Genomic DNA, 17749 nt, shown 5'->3' with positions numbered 1-17749 from the left:
AAGCCGACTGCTTTCGACATCCACAATTGGATAATTGATGACGTAAAAGTGCCGATAGAGGACATTCTAGGAATTCAGTTGGACTTTATTCTGTACGCTCTGTTTATAAAAATAGGAAATCCCGCAGAAATTGACAGACTGGTGAATACAAATGGGGGAACTTGGAAATTTTAACACAGAGATGGGTCACTAAGCAACGTTCAGATGCAGCCTTCTGGCTACGGGATCCGTAACGTCAAAATCTACAATTTACCGTTTGAAGTACCGAACGAGGAAATCATTAAGAGCTTTAGGCTTTATGGGAATGTTTTTGGACTAACAAGAGAAAAATGGGGGAGCACTTACCGAATACAGGTGGACTCGGGCGTCCGAACGGTAAAAATGGACCTCAGGAAACATATCCCGTCTTTCATTAACGTTTGCGGGCACAGGGGTTTCGTTTCGTATACCGGACAGCCGCAGACCTGCTCCATCTGTCACGCTACAGGACATATGAGAAATGAATGCCCGCGAAAAAGACCACTACAGCTGCCCCGAGAAGATACGTACGCTGGGAGAGCACAGAGTCTCGCTGCCGAATTTCCCCCGATTAGGGACGCGGACGCGCCACAGCTGAGACAGCCGCAGGAGAACGCGGGCAGCGGCAGCCCAGCCGGGGCGGAGACAACGGCGGCGGCCGCGCAGCCCTCCCCCTCGGGCGAGGGTGAACCGGTCCCTGTCCCCGCTACGGGCCAGCCGGCAGGAAACGCAGCGACGCCAGCTCGGACGAGGCGGAGCAGCAAGGTCAGCCGATGACCGAGCGCGCGCCACAACAACAGGTGCAGGTGGAACTACGAGAGGAGCAGGCCACCGAAAATATGCAAATCGACGCGACGACGCCCGCGGGCGGGAGCGCCGTCCCGACCGTGGAGCAGACGCGCGAGCAGTGGATAAAGTAGAAGAGTAACCACCTGAGAAAAGTTTTAAAGCTCAACCAAAACGACGATGTCACCGCAAAGTCCTCCACCAGGGGAAGCAGTGACAAACCGAAAAAAGAACAAAATACAGACGACGAACAGACACAAACGACGAAAATGGTAAACAAACCCGCAAAGAAAAACAAGAAAAGACGCAGCTCCAACTCGTCACAGGACCGAAGAGAAAACAGCCAGAGAGATGTCCGCATGGACACAGACTACAGCACCGACTGATAAACTAAATGAGCAGGCAGGCAAATACAATCTATAAAGTTGTCACAGTTAACATAAATAAAATGAGCACATCTTTAAAAATTCGAGCCCTCGCGGACTTCCTACGCCATAGAAGAACAGACGTTGCACTATTGCAAGAAGTGGTTACGACTAAAATAAACCAGATACCAGGATATGCGGCAATCACAAATATAGACCCAGAATCCCAATGCGGTACGGCAATAATGGTACGGAACGAGATCGACTTTGGCGGGACTAAAATGTTGTCAAGCGGCCGAGGGATAGCGCTAAACATAGAAAAGACGCTCTTTATCAACATATACGCACCTTCTGGCACAGACAACAAGCGAGCAAGAAGCACCTTCTATAATGAAGAAGTAGCCGAACTGCTGATGCAGAACAATAACAACATCATCATTGGAGGAGATTTTAACTGTGTCGCCGCAGCTGAAGACCAAATACCCGCAGCAAACATGTGCCCAGAACTGCAAGAACTGATCCGACGACTGAAAATAGAAGATTCGTGGCGCCTTCTCCATCCAACACACACTGAATTTACATACCACCACAAAAATGGTAAAAGCAGACTGGACCGTATATATATCAGCAGAGCAGCAACTAAATATGTTGCGCACGTCGAAGTCTATCCTGTCATCTTTTCGGACCACTGCTGCTACGAATGCAGCCTGCATCTCCAAAAAGGAAAGAACGTCAGCACAAGAAGCACGTGGAAGCTAAATACGGAACACCTGCAGGACTCGGAACTGCGCAAGCAAATAGTGGAAACGTGGCAAGAATGCCTGGCACAGCGCGCACGCTACAACAGCACGACCGAGTGGTGGCTGGCACGAGCGAAGCCGACAATGCGCAGCCTGTTGATAAGATACAGCGCGGAAAAGTCATTCTGGAGGCGAACCACGGCCGAGTTCTACCAGCAGTGCCTGAAAGGCGCACTCGACGCACCAGCAGACGACCAGCAATACCTGCCGCGAGTAAGGAGAATCAAGGCAAAGCTCCTTCAAATAAAGAAACAGCAAATAAGAGGCGTCCTCACCAGAAGTAAAACATATGGCGAGGTGGATGAAGAGCCACTCACAATGCACCACCTAAATAGGGAAAGGGAGAGAGGCGCAGGAAAGTGCGTAAGTGAGCTTCAGGACAAGCAGGGAAAGACGCTCACGACGAAAACGGGGTTAACAAAACACATCGAGGACTATTTCCGAGACATGTTCCGTCGAGAAGCGACAGACGACGCGGCAACTGCTGAAATCCTCCAGCAGACGAGGAGCGTGCTCACAGACGCAGACAGGGCGTTGCTGACAGAAAATGTCGACGTGGATGACATCAAAGAAACGATGAGGACCAGCGCAAGAGGAAGAGCACCCGGCACCGACGGCATGCCGCTCGAGTTCTACCTCGCATATTGGGGCGTGCTAGGAGGGCAATTCACGGAAATGGTGAACGAGATACTCGATGGGGCGGAAATTCCACCTGGGCTGACCGAAGGGACCATAACACTCATCCCTAAGAAGAGAGCCGCCCGCCGCATTGAAGAGTTTCGTCCGATTACGCTCCTCAACGCCGACTATAAAATAATAGCGAAATGCATCGCAAACAACCTGAAATCGGCGCTGAGGAAACTCATCAGTCCGTGGCAAACGTGTGCGGTACCAGGGAAAAATATATTTGACGCCACATGCACCTACAGGGACATAATAGCACAGGCAGCCACCACCACAAGCGCAGGTGCCATAATTTCGGTGGACTTCAACAAAGCCTTCGACAGGATCGACCACAAATATCTCGTCGAGACACTAAACAGACTCGGGTTTGGGCAAAAATTCATCGCAATCATCCAGAAGATACTAAGTACTGCGAGATCGACAGTAACAATCAATAGTTGGGAAACAAAACTGATAAAACTGGACAGATCCGTGAGGCAAGACTGTCCACTGTCAATGGCTCTATTCGCTATAGCACTGGACCCGCTGCTGCGGAAACTCACAAACGACATCAGAGGCTTCTCCGTAGGAGGCAAAGCAGTAGCATGTATAGCCTACGCTGACGACCTAGGCATCTTTATTGAAGACCAGGAAGATATTGGGAGAGTAGAAACCATCATGAATACATTCCAAAAAGCGTCAGGCGCCCAAACCAACCCCAGAAAAACAGTGCTACTGCCGATAGGGAATCAACGACTCAAACCAGACAGCCAGTGGTATAAAATAGCAGAAAGCCATAAAGTTCTTGGAATATATATACAGTCTTGTCCACTTAGAATGGCCGCATACAACTGGAGGGACGTGCTACACACCATAAGAGGTCTCTCCAGACAGCACGCGAACCGGAAGCTAACAATCCACCAGAAAAAAGAACTGATAAACACGACGATCCTGTCGAAAGCTTGGTACCTGGCGCAAATCTTAAGCATCCCGACAGAAATTGCGCGAGCACTAACGAGCGCAGTGTACTACCTGTTGTGGCGTCGAAATATATTCAAAGTGGCGCAAGCAACGTGCTCGCTGCCAACGAAATAAGGGGGACTAGGTCTAGTTGATATAAAGACCAAATGTGCAGCCCTTCTACTGAAACGAACGCTCGCCATCCAGGACAAAAACCCTGACAGTGTCACAGCCAAAATAATTGGAAGATACAAGCCCGCATCACAAGAAGCGCCGGTCGACACGAGACACATTCCCTTCAGAATGCGACACGTCAGGCTGCACTACGCCAACAAAAGTTACGTTCTGGACACCGTGGCGAACCCCAGCCACAGAACAGCCAAGAGAATATACTGGGCCCTCAGGGGGAAGCCGGCAAAAAACAAAATTGAACAAAAACTCCCGCAATAAAATTGGAAACAAATATGGGGGAACGTCTCGGAAAACATGTTGCCTAAACATGCGAAGGAGACATGGTACAAAATAATTAACAGAACGGTACCAACCAACCAAAGACTGGCGGAGATAAAACTCGTCGCAAGTGACAAGTGTGACGTATGTGGCATGACCGACACCCTCGAGCACCGATTCACGTGCGGGAATGCCATCAACATCTGGGAAGCGTGCCAGCAGATGGTGGCCCACATCAACAGAACGGCACCGGGAAGCATCACAGTGGAAGCAATCACCGCCCCAGACTCCAACCCATTTCCACGGCCCAAGCGACTGGCGACTCTCTGGATCCTCGCCATGACGGCACACGCCATCGTAGCGCGGAGGCAGACCGACCAGCTGGCCTTCCTGATGGACCTCTGGGAGGAGAACAAGACAGCCCAGCAGCACAGGCGATACCACGAGAACTTCAAAAACTTCCTGCAGATTCCACTGCAGACAGCAATCGCCAGAGTTCTTCCCAGCCTGTGACCCTCAGCACCGCCACCAGCCACCTCACCACACTCACCACAAGAATAATGTGTGCAGTGATAGTGAACAAGTGCAACAAAAAAGATAAAGTGCTTTCTCTTCTCGCATCAAATAGTGAAGTATAGTAGTATAAAGTGTTTCTTCTTAGTGAAATCAGTGACACAAAGTGCTCCTTAGTGGAAAGTGCCAACTACTCATTATTATTATTAGATATATTTTTTAAATGATTTCCTTTACTTTGTGCCTATAAAATTCTATTGATTACTCACACTATCCTTTCTGCTTCTCTTATGTAATATGACAAAAATTTTCTCTCTTCTTCAATTTAGGTATATTCTGTAGTATATGTAAAAAAAAAAAGTTTCTTCCACTTCTGCTCCACATATCATAGTGACGTTTCCTTCATACTGTCCCACTTAACAGTGTAACTAGAGGAAGAGATCAAACCAGAATACACAATGTGCCTGTGGCATCACAAGTGCATCACATACAGAAACATAAACTCAAAATCATGCATCGATGCCAAATATAAACTGTTATGCCTGTCCTGCAATGTCTACCCCCCCTCAAAAAAAAAAAGACGGCAAATGGCCATGTAAAAGGGTTTAAGGAACAAACAATAAGAGAAAAACGAAAAAGAAGGAAAATATAAAAACGAAAACATATAAAATGACAGTAATATTAACCATCACTAGGAATATAATAGATTAATAGAATAAAATGTCTTTTTTTTAATGTATCGTTGTTAATATATTTAAATAAATATATATGGTTACAAAAAAAAAAAAAAAAAAAAAAAAGATTCCCGGCGGGGTCAGGGATTTTCTCTGCCTCGTGATGACTGGGTGTTGTGTGATGTCCTTAGGTTAGTTAGGTTTAAGTAGTTCGAAGCTCTAGGGGACTGATGACCATAGATGTTAAGTCCCATAGTCCTCAGAGCCATTTGAACAATTTTTATTGCAAGTCACTGTATTTCGCTCTGTGGAGTTCAAACGTGTATATTTTGTAATTGAAGGCATCAAACCTATATTCAGGTAAGTGGAAATTGAAAATGTCCTGTGGTGCCTCTCATGCTTCCAGTCAGACTCATAGTTAATACTGGGTGGGATTACTTGTGACCAGATGAATAAGAACTCTTCATAAAATTTGAAAATTCACACTCTTTATTGCCTGTCAGCTAATAAAATTCTCTTTTGAGTGACATAAAATTAAATATAGGAGACATAAAACCACTAAAGGTAAGAGACAAGCAAGACAGTACACATTTTCAGTCCTTAGATCCCACCATTTTTTTTCTCTCGAATCTTGATACAGCTTTACAAGGGGTGCTTTCCGTTCTGCCAAAGAATCTATTAACTCATCAAAGTTCGTCAAACGTTTTGCTACATGAAAAATACAAATATTGTTGTCTAATACTGAAAAAGCTGTTAATACGAACAGTACCCAAGACTGGTGTGGTTTCTCGATTTTAATTACGTATATTTTGTCACTGTCTGCTAGATAAAACGAAATAGACCTTTCTAATATAGCAGCAATTGTAACAAACGCCAAATAAGCGAGACTGTTTTAGCACAAATGGTCATTTTATGTGCCTCATTTACAAAAATAAAACGACAGGATATAATTCACGAAGTACCAATATCAATTGCCTATTAGGTCTCCTACAAGAAAAAAGTTTTATGTTAGGAAATGGTTTCTCATTTCATTCATATGCTCCAGTTTCTCAACCACGAAATCGAGAAGTAGTAGTACGAAATTTTTATATAAATTTGGAATCGTCATATTCTTCCATATAATTTGTGAGATGTCCCAGCTTCTTCTCATTCCTCGCTCTAACAAACAATCTTGCCATCACTAATTCCGTAACTTGCTGTCATTGTCGAAACTTATTCTCCAGTTTATTTCACTAACTCGGACAGAATCACGGATTCAGTAAACCCCCCCACCCCGTTTATTCTCCGATTACGCCTTATTACGAGTTCGTACAACGCTTGTTCCGCGCTATTTCGAGAATAAAGATACAGCGGCTGCTGACCGTGCTGACCAGGACTGCACAACTGGTCCTCAGTAGTGTAGCGATCTGACAAAAATTTTTGTCATAATTTCATTTTCTTGGATACAACAAGGAGATGATATACAACTTTCATATTGTTATTCCTGTTAGTCGTTTATTTCCACTATGGTAGTCTGAATCTATGGATTTCGTTAATAATTATAACAACAGTGGTCATTCGTACACACAACAACCACATAGACAAACAGCGATTGGCATTCACCGGTTCGGCTTTACTCGGCTTAGCTATTATAGCCCCACCTCCTTTTATCTGCGGGAAAGTTTTTTGTTTTTTATGTCTAGATAGGACGAGCATTCCCCTGGCAGAGATATCACGTACATCACGCACCGCATTCCAAAATCAACTTATGATTCGTTCAGAAATCAACTTAGAATGTGTTCAAAAACGTTTAAAAACTAACTGGGAGGGGTTTCAAAATCATATGAATAATCGATAGACCAATGTGCGCTGGATGCTAGGAGCGTTTTTTCCTTCAAGAATATGAATTTATCGAACCCTGAAGTTGTCGCCCGGGGCAGATAGCCCGGTTTGCCCTCCCCCAAGAGCCGGTCCTGAGTCCGTGGCCACACGCTGGGCAAAAGGGCGTCCGACACATTATTAGGAGGTACCCCTGACTTTTTTTCCTCTAAGTGTATACATAGCTCAAAATCAATATGAGTAAATCTAAGCAACTGCAGAATTATTATGAAATGAAATTAATGATTTTTGCTTCACAATTTAATCACGCTAAAGTAAGTATAGCGCAGCTCCTGCAACTGTATTTCACTTTAACAGAACCAGCTTTAAGAAAGTAACGGACAACAGCGATATTAAAAACAGCTCTACGCCACTTCTTTAATGACACTAATGCGTTTCATTCATTTACATTATAGTTGTGAATCGCAACATAAAAATGTTCAAGGGAAAGAAATCTGTGGCACCAGCTACAGGCTTGAAACCGTGCACTTTGGCACAATGAACAAAGCATGCTACCAATGCCAAAACATAAGTTCGCTAGCTTCTTACTCACCTCACTGTACAGTACTTTGCGCTCATGTATTAGGCTAAGTGGCTTCGTTGGGACAGTGCGAGAGAAACGTTGTGCATGAATGTCTAAAAACAGTACTTTCAGACGGTCGTATCCGCGAGTTGTCAGACTTACGACCCAAATTTTTGAACGGGACCGATTTCTGGGGCTGAAACTTTGTCAGTGTGGTTTTTCTTTTCCTTAGAATATGAGGTTAAGTTGGTGATGTGCGACACATAGCGAATTAGCAACATTCTTGGCTAAGAAAATGATATCTAGGTTTTGCTCTTACCTTGATTGGTTATCTCATATTTTCAGAAATAGTGCACACACTGCTATAAGTATTGAATTTTACTTCGAAGTGCACAATATTTATGTATTATGTATCAGGTCCTGCTCTTCAGTTTTCGTTTTCGACATTATATAAAATGTAGTTTAATGTCCCACAAGTATCCACGTAAATACTGTGATGGAACGATTTCCTGTGTCTCATGATATGTCAAGATCGAAACTGAACGCAGTAATAAAGGTTTTTCGTAGCAGCTTATGGTTTTACGATTTTCAAGCTGTGTCGGTATATACAAGCTGGGAGCATCATTTACCGAAAATACTTCTACAAAATGTTACGTGCTTTGAAGGAGATATCTTTTATTTTTGTATCTATTCGTTTGTTCTTACCTTCACCCGACAATAGTAATGTGTTAACGATGAACAAGGAAATCAGCAATTTTACTGTGAAGTCATGTCCACATCGTTTGAAAACATGTAGCGAACTTTACTTTTCCTCATAAGTTTCTGATATGTTTTACGAGATATTCCGCCAATATTTACCGGGGAGGAAGAGAGACGCAGTGAGCGTCTAAAATAGCCACTTTATTGTGTAACTGATATGGTGAATTCGGGTAAGTCAGAACACAATAATTAAATTATATAGAAGACACACAAAAATTACTATAACCCGGAGAACTGATTGCTGCCTCTGATGCTAGGACAGCTCCAAAAGTGTGAATAGAAGAAAGGCAAGTTTAATTAATAGAAGTGTCAGTTCACGGCGCGAAGAATGCGATCTTTTCCTTGAGAATGTACCGAGTAGATGAATGTAATCGATTATGGAGCGAAGGCTTTGTTCCTTTGCGAATCATTCTCCCTTAAGTATTTTTGAACCGGTAGCGGAAATTGCCGCACTTTCGTGCCATGCTGCCTTCCATTGTTGCCTTCTTCGACACACTGCTGTCGCATTGACTATGAGATTAGCCCAGTCGCTGAAATAATCAAATTTCCCACGTTGTAGATCGGTAAATCATACTGTGGAGCATCCTGCACGTTTTTCTATAGAGTAAGTATTTCGATGAGCACGAACAAACACGAGCGTACGAAAATCTCTTTTCAAAATCTCGGCGAAGTGGCTGATGGGACTACTTGAATCGATAGAAATTAAATGACGTCGGTCGGTGTTAACTGTTTTCTGACCGCTTTTGCCGTGAACTGGCGGACAACACTGTTTAGTGAATCTTCATCTACATCTACAGGGTGTTCGGAAATTCCCATTACAGATTGGTAGGATTTGTAGAGAGGACTGAATATACAATATTTTGGATTGGAACCTATGTCCAGGTACCGTTACCTTGGTGCAGCCATTTAGAAATTATTTGCTAGGTAGGTGTGCAACATGGTGGTCATGGTGGAGAGTGCGTATGTCAGATTGGCTGATGTCATTTGACGTCTGTCTTAGCTCTCTGATCTGGTTCGAGCCTCAATCACGTGTCTGTAATTGTTAGAGCAACATGGTTGAACACACATTTGCAGAATTCAGTTATATTATCCTGTTGTATGGCGAAGCTCGCGGTAATAGAGGAAATGCTCGCCACTTTTATAAAGATCGTTAACCACAATATTTGACTTCATCGCATACCCTTTTCTCCACAATTACGGAACAGCTTCGAGAAAGGGGGTACCTTCACTGTCAGCTCCAAGGAGACGCCGAACACCCGAAGTGGAAGAGGCCGTACTGTATCACATTGAAGAGAACTCGTCACACCTAATAAATTACTTGTAAAAGTGGTCGCGTTACCAACATGCTTCCGGAGTTCCTATTCAAAATATTATGCAGTCACTCCCTTCTACAAGCCCACGAAGTTTGTTTAGGGAATTTCCGAACACCCCGTATGTTCTGCAATCTACCTTAAGGCGTGATACATTATTTTTTCGCCGCTCTTCTGTTTCTTTCACTGACGGCACATTAGGAAGACCGATCGTCGACCAAGCTCCGTATGACGCCTAATTTCTCTAATTTTCTCGTCTTGATCATTTCTCAAGACGTATGTGGGAGGAAGTAACCTGGTGCCGTCTGTTCCTGAACATACTCTCGGAATTTCAACAGTAAACTTCTCCGCGATGTACGACGCCAGTCTTGTAACGTCTGCCACCGGACTTGTTTGAACACATCCGTAACACTTTCAGGCTAAGCAAACGGCCACGTGAAGAAACTCATAGTTCTTCACTGGATCTTCTCTCTCTCTCTCTCTCTTTCTACAATTAATCCTACTTGGTAAGGTTCGAGCCTGATGAACAATACTCAAGAATCGGCCGGACGAATGTTTTGTAAGTCATTACTTTCGTGCGTGAATTTCGCTTTCTTATGATTCTCCCAATGAGTCCCAGTGACGTCTGCTTTCACAAGTATTTCTTTTAGGTGGTCATTTCGGTTAGGTGGCTCCGTAAGGTTACTCCTAGATATTTTACGATAGTAGTATAAGTAAACAGTACCGGATGTCTTCGCCTACTGGCAAGCAGTGCGTTACATTTATTTTCGTTTAGGGTCAACTGCCAATCACTGCAGCAGTCATCATTCCCCTGCCTGTCTTCCTACATTTCGCTACAGTCTTCTGGTCTTCCAGCCTTCCCACAGACAACAACATCGTCCGCGAATAGCCTCACAGTGCCTGCAACGTTATCCACTAAATCATTAATATAAATTGTAAACAGTAGCGCCCTTGTAACATCTCGTTCGGTACTCGCGAAATTACCTTTACATTTTTCGATTTTGTTCCGTTAACGACGACCTGTCGAGTTCTATCTGCAAAGAAACACCGCGTCCAGTCACAGGTCTGGTTCTGCACTGGGCATGTTCGTACTTTGCTCACTACACGACAGTGCGAAACTGCTTCCACATCTACGAGAGCACATGGGAGATGCTGATTTAACGATCGTGAAATGTTATGACTAATTGATTTTGGAATCATTTATTAACATTTTAAACGTATTAAACACAAATGCATGCTCTCACGGCAATTCTATTAATAAAATATTCTCGCGTTTCAAGCCGCTTCAAGCGGTTAACTGCCTATGAGCTTATTTAAACATACCCTGACGTCATCGTATTTTTTACATGGTGGAGAATATTTTAACCATGCGGACGGCGTCGCGATGGGGAGTCCGTTAGCTTCAGTTATACTCAACCTCCTTACCTCACTTTGAGGACTTCGCCATGGACACGGCTCCTGCAAAACTCAGTTTTTATCGCTACGTCGACGATAAATGGTTCAAATGGCTCTGAGCACTATGGGACATAACATCTGGGGTCATCAGTTCCCTATAACTTAGAACTACTTAAACCTAACTAACCTAAGGACGTCACACACATCCATGCCCGAGGCAGGATTCGAACCTGCGACCGTAGCGGTCGCGCGGTTCCGGACTGAAGCGCCTAGAACAGCTGGGCCACTCCGGCCGGCTACATCGACGATACCTTCGTCATATAGCCTCATGGACATGAAAAGCTGGAAGAGTTCCTGGAACACATCAACAACATCCACAACCACATAAAGTTCACGATGGATGTAGAGAGGGGCGGCCTTGTCAGCAGGAAAGCTAATGGGAGTCTCGGTCATAGCCCAACCACACGGATCGTCACCTGCTAACCCCACCCAGCACAGAAACGGTCTGAGTACCACGGTATATCGAACTGAAAGAACAACTCAGACGTCGAAAACCAACCAAGGGAACTGCACCACTTACGCAAAGGGTTCAAGGAAAACGGTTACAAGAGACAAATTTCGCAAGTAATTTCCTCTAAGCCGCGAAAGCAGAAGACCTCCGAAGAAGACACGAAGAAGATTGCGTTTTTACCGTTTTGTGGCTCGCTAACTAGGAGGATTAGCCGGCTCATGAACACACATAAAATCGACACGGTCTTCAAGGCCCCAGCAAAGATCTGTAAATTAATAAAGACTGTGAAAGATGATGTAGGCCTCAGAACACCTGGAATATACAAAATACCGTGTCGGTGTGGACAGTTTTGTCTGTCGGACTGTCTGCACTATTGGACAGCGCCGTATAGAACATGAAAGGTGTTTTCTTCTACACCATCCCGAAAAAGAAGCTGTAGCGTGGCATGCACTGGAGAACGGACACGAATTGCATTCGACGATACTTTTATTATTAAACCGACCAACGGCTTCTGGGACAGCTAATAAATGTAGCAATAGATATGAAAAATCGGACAACACCCTCCTCAGTAAAGACGTGGATTCCAGCTGAGTGCAGCCGGCCGCTATGGCCGAGCGGTTCTAGGCGCTTCAGTCCGGAACCGCGCTGCTGCTACGGTCACAGGTTCGAATCCTGCCTCGGGCATGGATGTGTGTGATGTCCTTAGGTTAGTTAGGTTAAAGTAATTCTAAGTCTAGGGGACTGATGACCTCAGATGTTACTTCCCATAGTGCTCAGAGCCATTTGAGTGCGGCCTGGGGTCCTGTGATTGCGGAGTTGAAGCGGGCGCGGCGGTCGCACCACCAAAGCATTGCCATGTATGGTGCGGGACCAATACCGACTCAAAGGAAGACCTCGGCGCTTGTTGGTGACGTCGCATCAGCTAGGCACGGCGAACGCCAGGTCTGTTGTACGCAGAAACGCTTGGGCGTGCTTATCACTATAAATCTCTTATTTTTGGACAAAATGTTTGGTATTGTTTTGGATTCTGCAGTTTTATTTAGATGAAAGATTTTCTTACTATCGTAAAGCTACAAATGTCTGTATTACTGCATCCTGTCGAATCAAACGTAGATCAATATGAAAAGATGCTTTGCCCCATTGCAAGCTTCGGAAATTTTACATTCAAGTAACTATATTTACTTGATCCATTTTGGTATCGAAACGTACCCCAACCCCCTTACAATGAACTCGATTCTTTTATTTATTTATTTATTTTCGTTTGACATCGTCACTGGAAATGTGAACTAATTTACATGTGTAAATGTCCAACTGTTGCCAGTCATTATATTACAGTCGTTTTCAACGAAAGGAATTCTAAATAGGAAACAAAATAGCTTCATACATCGAAAATAATGCTGAGCTTAAACTTTTTTTAAACATGCACATAAGAAAAGATAAATATTCCCCTCTTGCAACTGAAAGGAGAAACTGTATAAGATAAAAAAATTTTATTTGATAAAACAAGTGTCTCTCTTTTGCCTCTTCTTCTGTCCCCCACCCCCTACCTCAACGCAAGCTATTTCATTTACATTCAGTGCTCCTCACCCCATAATCAACCAAGATACCTAAAGAAGAGCACCAATATGTTCGCAGTTTCTTGTAAAGGCAACCCAGTACAAACGTAACTTCCTCCGACTTACAAATAAGGTAAAGAAGCACGAATTCTGTTGCTGCTGGACCATGAAGTTGTTTTCGTATGTCAATCGTTAAAACAGGTGGAAATTTACGTTCAGGAGTCCACTATTTGTTAAGAAGTGTAATGAATTGCACAATTAATTGATTGCAGAAATCTCTCAGTACAATGTGTGTTGGTCAACTGCCGCCAATAGTATCACATTTTCCTGTGTCAGAGAGGGAGACACCACCATTATGAGTATGCCTGCAACAGACCTGGCGTTCGCCGTGCCTAGCTGACGTGACGTCACCAACAAGCGCCGAGGCCTTCCTTTGAGTCGGTGTTGGCGGGACTGGGCACCAGTGACGTCACTGGCGGCGCGGCTATTCAGCACGGCACCGGCATTCACACGACAGTCAACTACTCGACAATGCCAGAGTATATCTCTGACAGAAGCTCGTGGGCAGTTTACCACCTGATGCGGCTTGGATCCCGAGGATATTTTATTAACTACTAAACACAGTTTTGTAAATTGGCTACAACTGGTAGCGATCAACATTCGATATCAGTCGACGCAGCTACTCCAATCTGTCACTTCTCCGAGAATCTTCTTAAACTGCGCATACGCTGTTGTTATACTCAGATGACATGCTATGGAATAAACTAGAGTTCTTTTGTCGAAATTACTGTTTCAAGTCCACCTACAGACCTTCAAAACAGTGTAACGAAGACATGAAGTAACTTTTTGGAAGCAAGTCAGTAGGCGCCATGAAATCTACCGCAGCGCCGAACCTTACTCAGTAGCCCGTATAAACGGCTCCTAAAGCCAAGAAAACAACTGATTATTCCTTTGCAAAAAGCGAAGAACATGTGAAGAAACTGGAATAAACAATTTACAGCAAGTTATAAATTACATTAATCCTTGGTTCAAAATCTACAATGTTACACATTCTATGGACTATGAGCTAGATAAAAATCTGTGTACTAATGTATCAAAAAATGTATCCTACCTTTAAGACAACTAATAACTGTGGAAAAAGGTTTCGCTGAGACTGAAACAAGAACGTTTGCATAGCTCCAGAGTGTTGGGTATAATCGGGCGGCAACTCGTTTTAGATTGTCATGCAAAAAGAGACAGTTAACAGTTACAGCGAAAATGGATGTTTATTTAGTCGATGACCAGTTTCGGGTTATGCCCATTCTCAAAGCAACAATGTTTGCCAAGTAAAATGTCCGTCCCGAATAGCAGTAAATAAATTGCGTGTTATAACGTGTCAATAAACATTACTCGGGACCATACACATATGCACCCATTTTATTTACTGCTATTTTGGACAAAATTTTACTTTCCAAACATTGTTTGGTTTGAGAATGGGCATAGCCGGAAACCGGTCACCGATTTAAATAAACATCCATTTTAGTTGCAACTCTGGCTGTTTCTTTTTGCAGCACAAAAAAGAGCACCTCTCCCGCGACCAGTCCAAAGAACTGCCGTGTAAGACTGAGGTCTCCACACGCAGGCTCCGTACCCAACAAGGGCGAATATGGGGAATCTACAGAAATAAAATGAGAACTCTGTTTTAGCACCGTTCTGTAAAAGTTCGCAGGTGCATTGGCTTGAGGTCAGAGTAAAAACGCAGATGCACCAAAACAAATGGTGGGAAAACTCGCGAACAATGTGAGAACCAAACATACGCAAATTCTACAGTGATGTTAAAGTCATAGAGTTTCACACTGTGATCACCCACGTTTTGCTAGAATTTCCATAACCTGTGATTTAACAGAACTATAGACAACCATTTCTGGAAGTGTATGAGAACGCTGTAATGAATGTGAAGTCTGTACTCCAGATTCCAAGGAGGGGGGAGAATCTCCCCTCCTGCCCCCTCCCCCGTCTTGTGGATGCCTATGAATGATTCACGCTTTGTATCAACGAGCGGTACAAACACAGAAAGTGCGACAATCGCCGTTTCTCTATAGGATCAGCGAACATGATGAGGAAGCCCAGTTACGTGTAATGCTACACGCATAATACAACTTCAGTACTTTGGTAAAGGATAAAGGGATTATTAGTGCGCAATCGCCGCCTATACCACTTATCGGTGGCTGTGGCGTGGGCGGACGAGGTCGCCTCTTTGTAGCAGGGCAGGCAACACAATGGAATCAGCTCTGCATTTACAGTGCCTACTACAGTACTACGGACTGTTGTATTGTTTAGTGCTGTGGTCGTCAAACTGCTGCCAGAATCAAATATTCGTGCGGCCGGCAGTTTTCAGCCATATTTCATAATGATTTGCATCTAGCGCCTAACAGCTGAATTCGGAAACGTTCACTAACCACCAGAGCTTTCGAAGAGCGTAGCTTTCTGCTCAATAATCACTAAAAATATTTGCATTTAGATGTGCTTAATTTTAATTGACATGGGTGAATTCGGTCATTAGCTAAGATAAGTTGGTCGCTTACCTCAGGGGCAGGGCGGTACGTAGCGCGGCGTCCGCAGGGTTAGTCTGTACAGAGGGAATGTTTTCTCGATTGCTGTATCTTCCAGTTCTGACAACTCACAGGCGTGCGCAACTCGTGCCGATCAGCTACTATTGACACGGAACTAACACGGATTAATGCATGCGCATTACAGAGAATGTCATCATCAAGTGCGGTACTTATTTGCAGCAAGGAGCATTAAATCAGTTAAGGCTGTTTAAGACAGTGCAGTGCGTAGAGGAAATTTGGCATTTAAATCATTTATGACACTTTTATGATGGTGTCTAATATTCAATAGCTCATTTAAATGTAAGTAAAACTACTGTTGTTAATCGAAGTCAGTAGCACACATAGTAAAACAAACGACTCTTCATCACACAACTATAGGGTCACAACTGTCAGCTTGCTGAGGTTGGCATCAATCTGAAACAGACCACAGTCGACATGACGCGTTCCAAATGGTGCCAACATGCTACGATCAGTCCGCTCATAACACACTAATTTATGTAAATTACCAATTAATAATATCATTCGTTACATATGCGGCCCCAAGTGCCGCCCCACAATATCACGATGCCTTCTCAGCAAAACAGTCTGACGACCACTGATTTCATAGCTAAGCTTGGCAACAGGTTGAAACATTGTGTACCGATCGGAGATTATCCGATTTCCACCGATTCCTTCGCTCTTCCAGAAAAGAACCAAATAGGTTCCACCAACCGACTGCTCTCTTTCTATTGACAGAGTCTAATTTCGTCGTTAACAAATCTGTGCAAGCATCATATCTCCTCGTTGCATTAATCTCAAATTCTATTCTGTTATAGGTAAGCGGAGAACTTTTCGGTGAGCGAGGCGCTGCGTACCTACATGTTATGGTCAGGGTACGGCGTATGATAAAGATAGTAGCAACCCCCCCCCCCCCCCCCCCTCTCGGCTATTCTGAGTCGAGCCGCTCACGCGGAATCTTTGCCAAGCGAAGCGGGACTGAGAAAGGCTGTGCTCACAGCGGCAGGCACCGACAACCGCACAACCGCCCCCTCGCGCCGTCACCAGAGGTCGCCCGGTAACAATGGCCGACAGCGTGTGTTAGTTTATGGCGGGATCAAGGACGCTGGAGCTTATTCTCACCACCGTGGGCGGAATGGATGCCACGACACCTCTCTGGTTGAAGAGGTGCTGCTCTGCAGTTTTTTCTGTATAGAAATCTTACAGCTGGGTGCTTGGGCCTTAAACCGGCCCTTATTAAAACGACCCCGAATTTACGTGGATGAGCTATAAAGGTAAAGGTAAGTTCCGCGTTATGGCCCTGACGGGCCGTTCGGGTCCGACCGATCGCCATGTCATCCTCTGCCAGTGGCGTTGTCGGTTGCGTTATGGTGGAGGATGTGGTCGGCAGGCCGCATTGGGAGGGGGGGGGGGGGGGCGAGAGGAGAGCTTGGCAGTGCCGGGAAACGAAGCCATGCTGGCCACTCAGCTGCGGAGGCGGACGAATGAGCTACATCTGTTTCGAGGGGGGTGTGGTGAGTACCGTGTACTCTTCCCTCAGCTACTGAAGTGCCCAGGCAAGTTTTGTGAATATAGGAAATGAGGATCTCTCTTCTGCTGCTTACTCACGATGACTCGTGCCAACATTGAAAAAGCAGGATTACAAGCGCTCTGCATAACCGGCCAGGGTAGCCGAGAGCGCTAACGTGCTGCTTCCTGGACTCGGGTAGGGGCGCCGGCCCCGGATCGAATCCGCTCGGCGGATTACCAACGAGGGCTGGTGTGCCAGCGAGCCTGTATGTGGTTTTTAGGCGGTTTTCCACATCCCGCTAGGTGAATACCGGGCTGGTCCCCACGTTCCGCCTCAGGTACACACATCGCAGACATTTGAAACACATCCGCACTGTTTCACGATTTACACTAGATGCAGACAGCAAGGGTGCACTGACTCCGTCCTGGGGGGTACGGGGTGGCGGCAGGAAGGGCATCCGGCCATCCCCAACACTAACACTGCCAAATCCGTTGTAACCACGCCGACCCTG

The 17749-nt window shown here is 44.9% G+C and overlaps 1 protein-coding gene across 11 annotated transcripts in view; it reads right to left on the bottom strand.

Moving 5' to 3' along the window:
• Window positions 1-17749, bottom strand: part of LOC124777700 (probable low-specificity L-threonine aldolase 2) — a 264995-nt gene that overhangs the window by 159687 nt on the left and 87559 nt on the right. The window contains exon 1 of one of the 11 annotated variants that reach the window (XM_047253186.1): window positions 346-414. The exons of the other annotated variants lie outside the window; for them this stretch is intronic. Within the exon in view, the coding sequence (XP_047109142.1) occupies window positions 346-399 (54 nt within the window). The 5' untranslated portion in view covers window positions 400-414. Of the gene's footprint in view, window positions 1-345; window positions 415-17749 lie in introns of those variants that run through there. 11 annotated transcript variants of the gene reach the window in all.

This window comes from Schistocerca piceifrons, chromosome 2, assembly GCF_021461385.2.
Source record: "Schistocerca piceifrons isolate TAMUIC-IGC-003096 chromosome 2, iqSchPice1.1, whole genome shotgun sequence".
NCBI classification, from domain to species: Eukaryota; Metazoa; Arthropoda; class Insecta; order Orthoptera; family Acrididae; genus Schistocerca; species Schistocerca piceifrons.
Note: the sequence above shows the minus strand (reverse complement) of the source record. Positions and strands in the feature narration are given on the sequence as shown.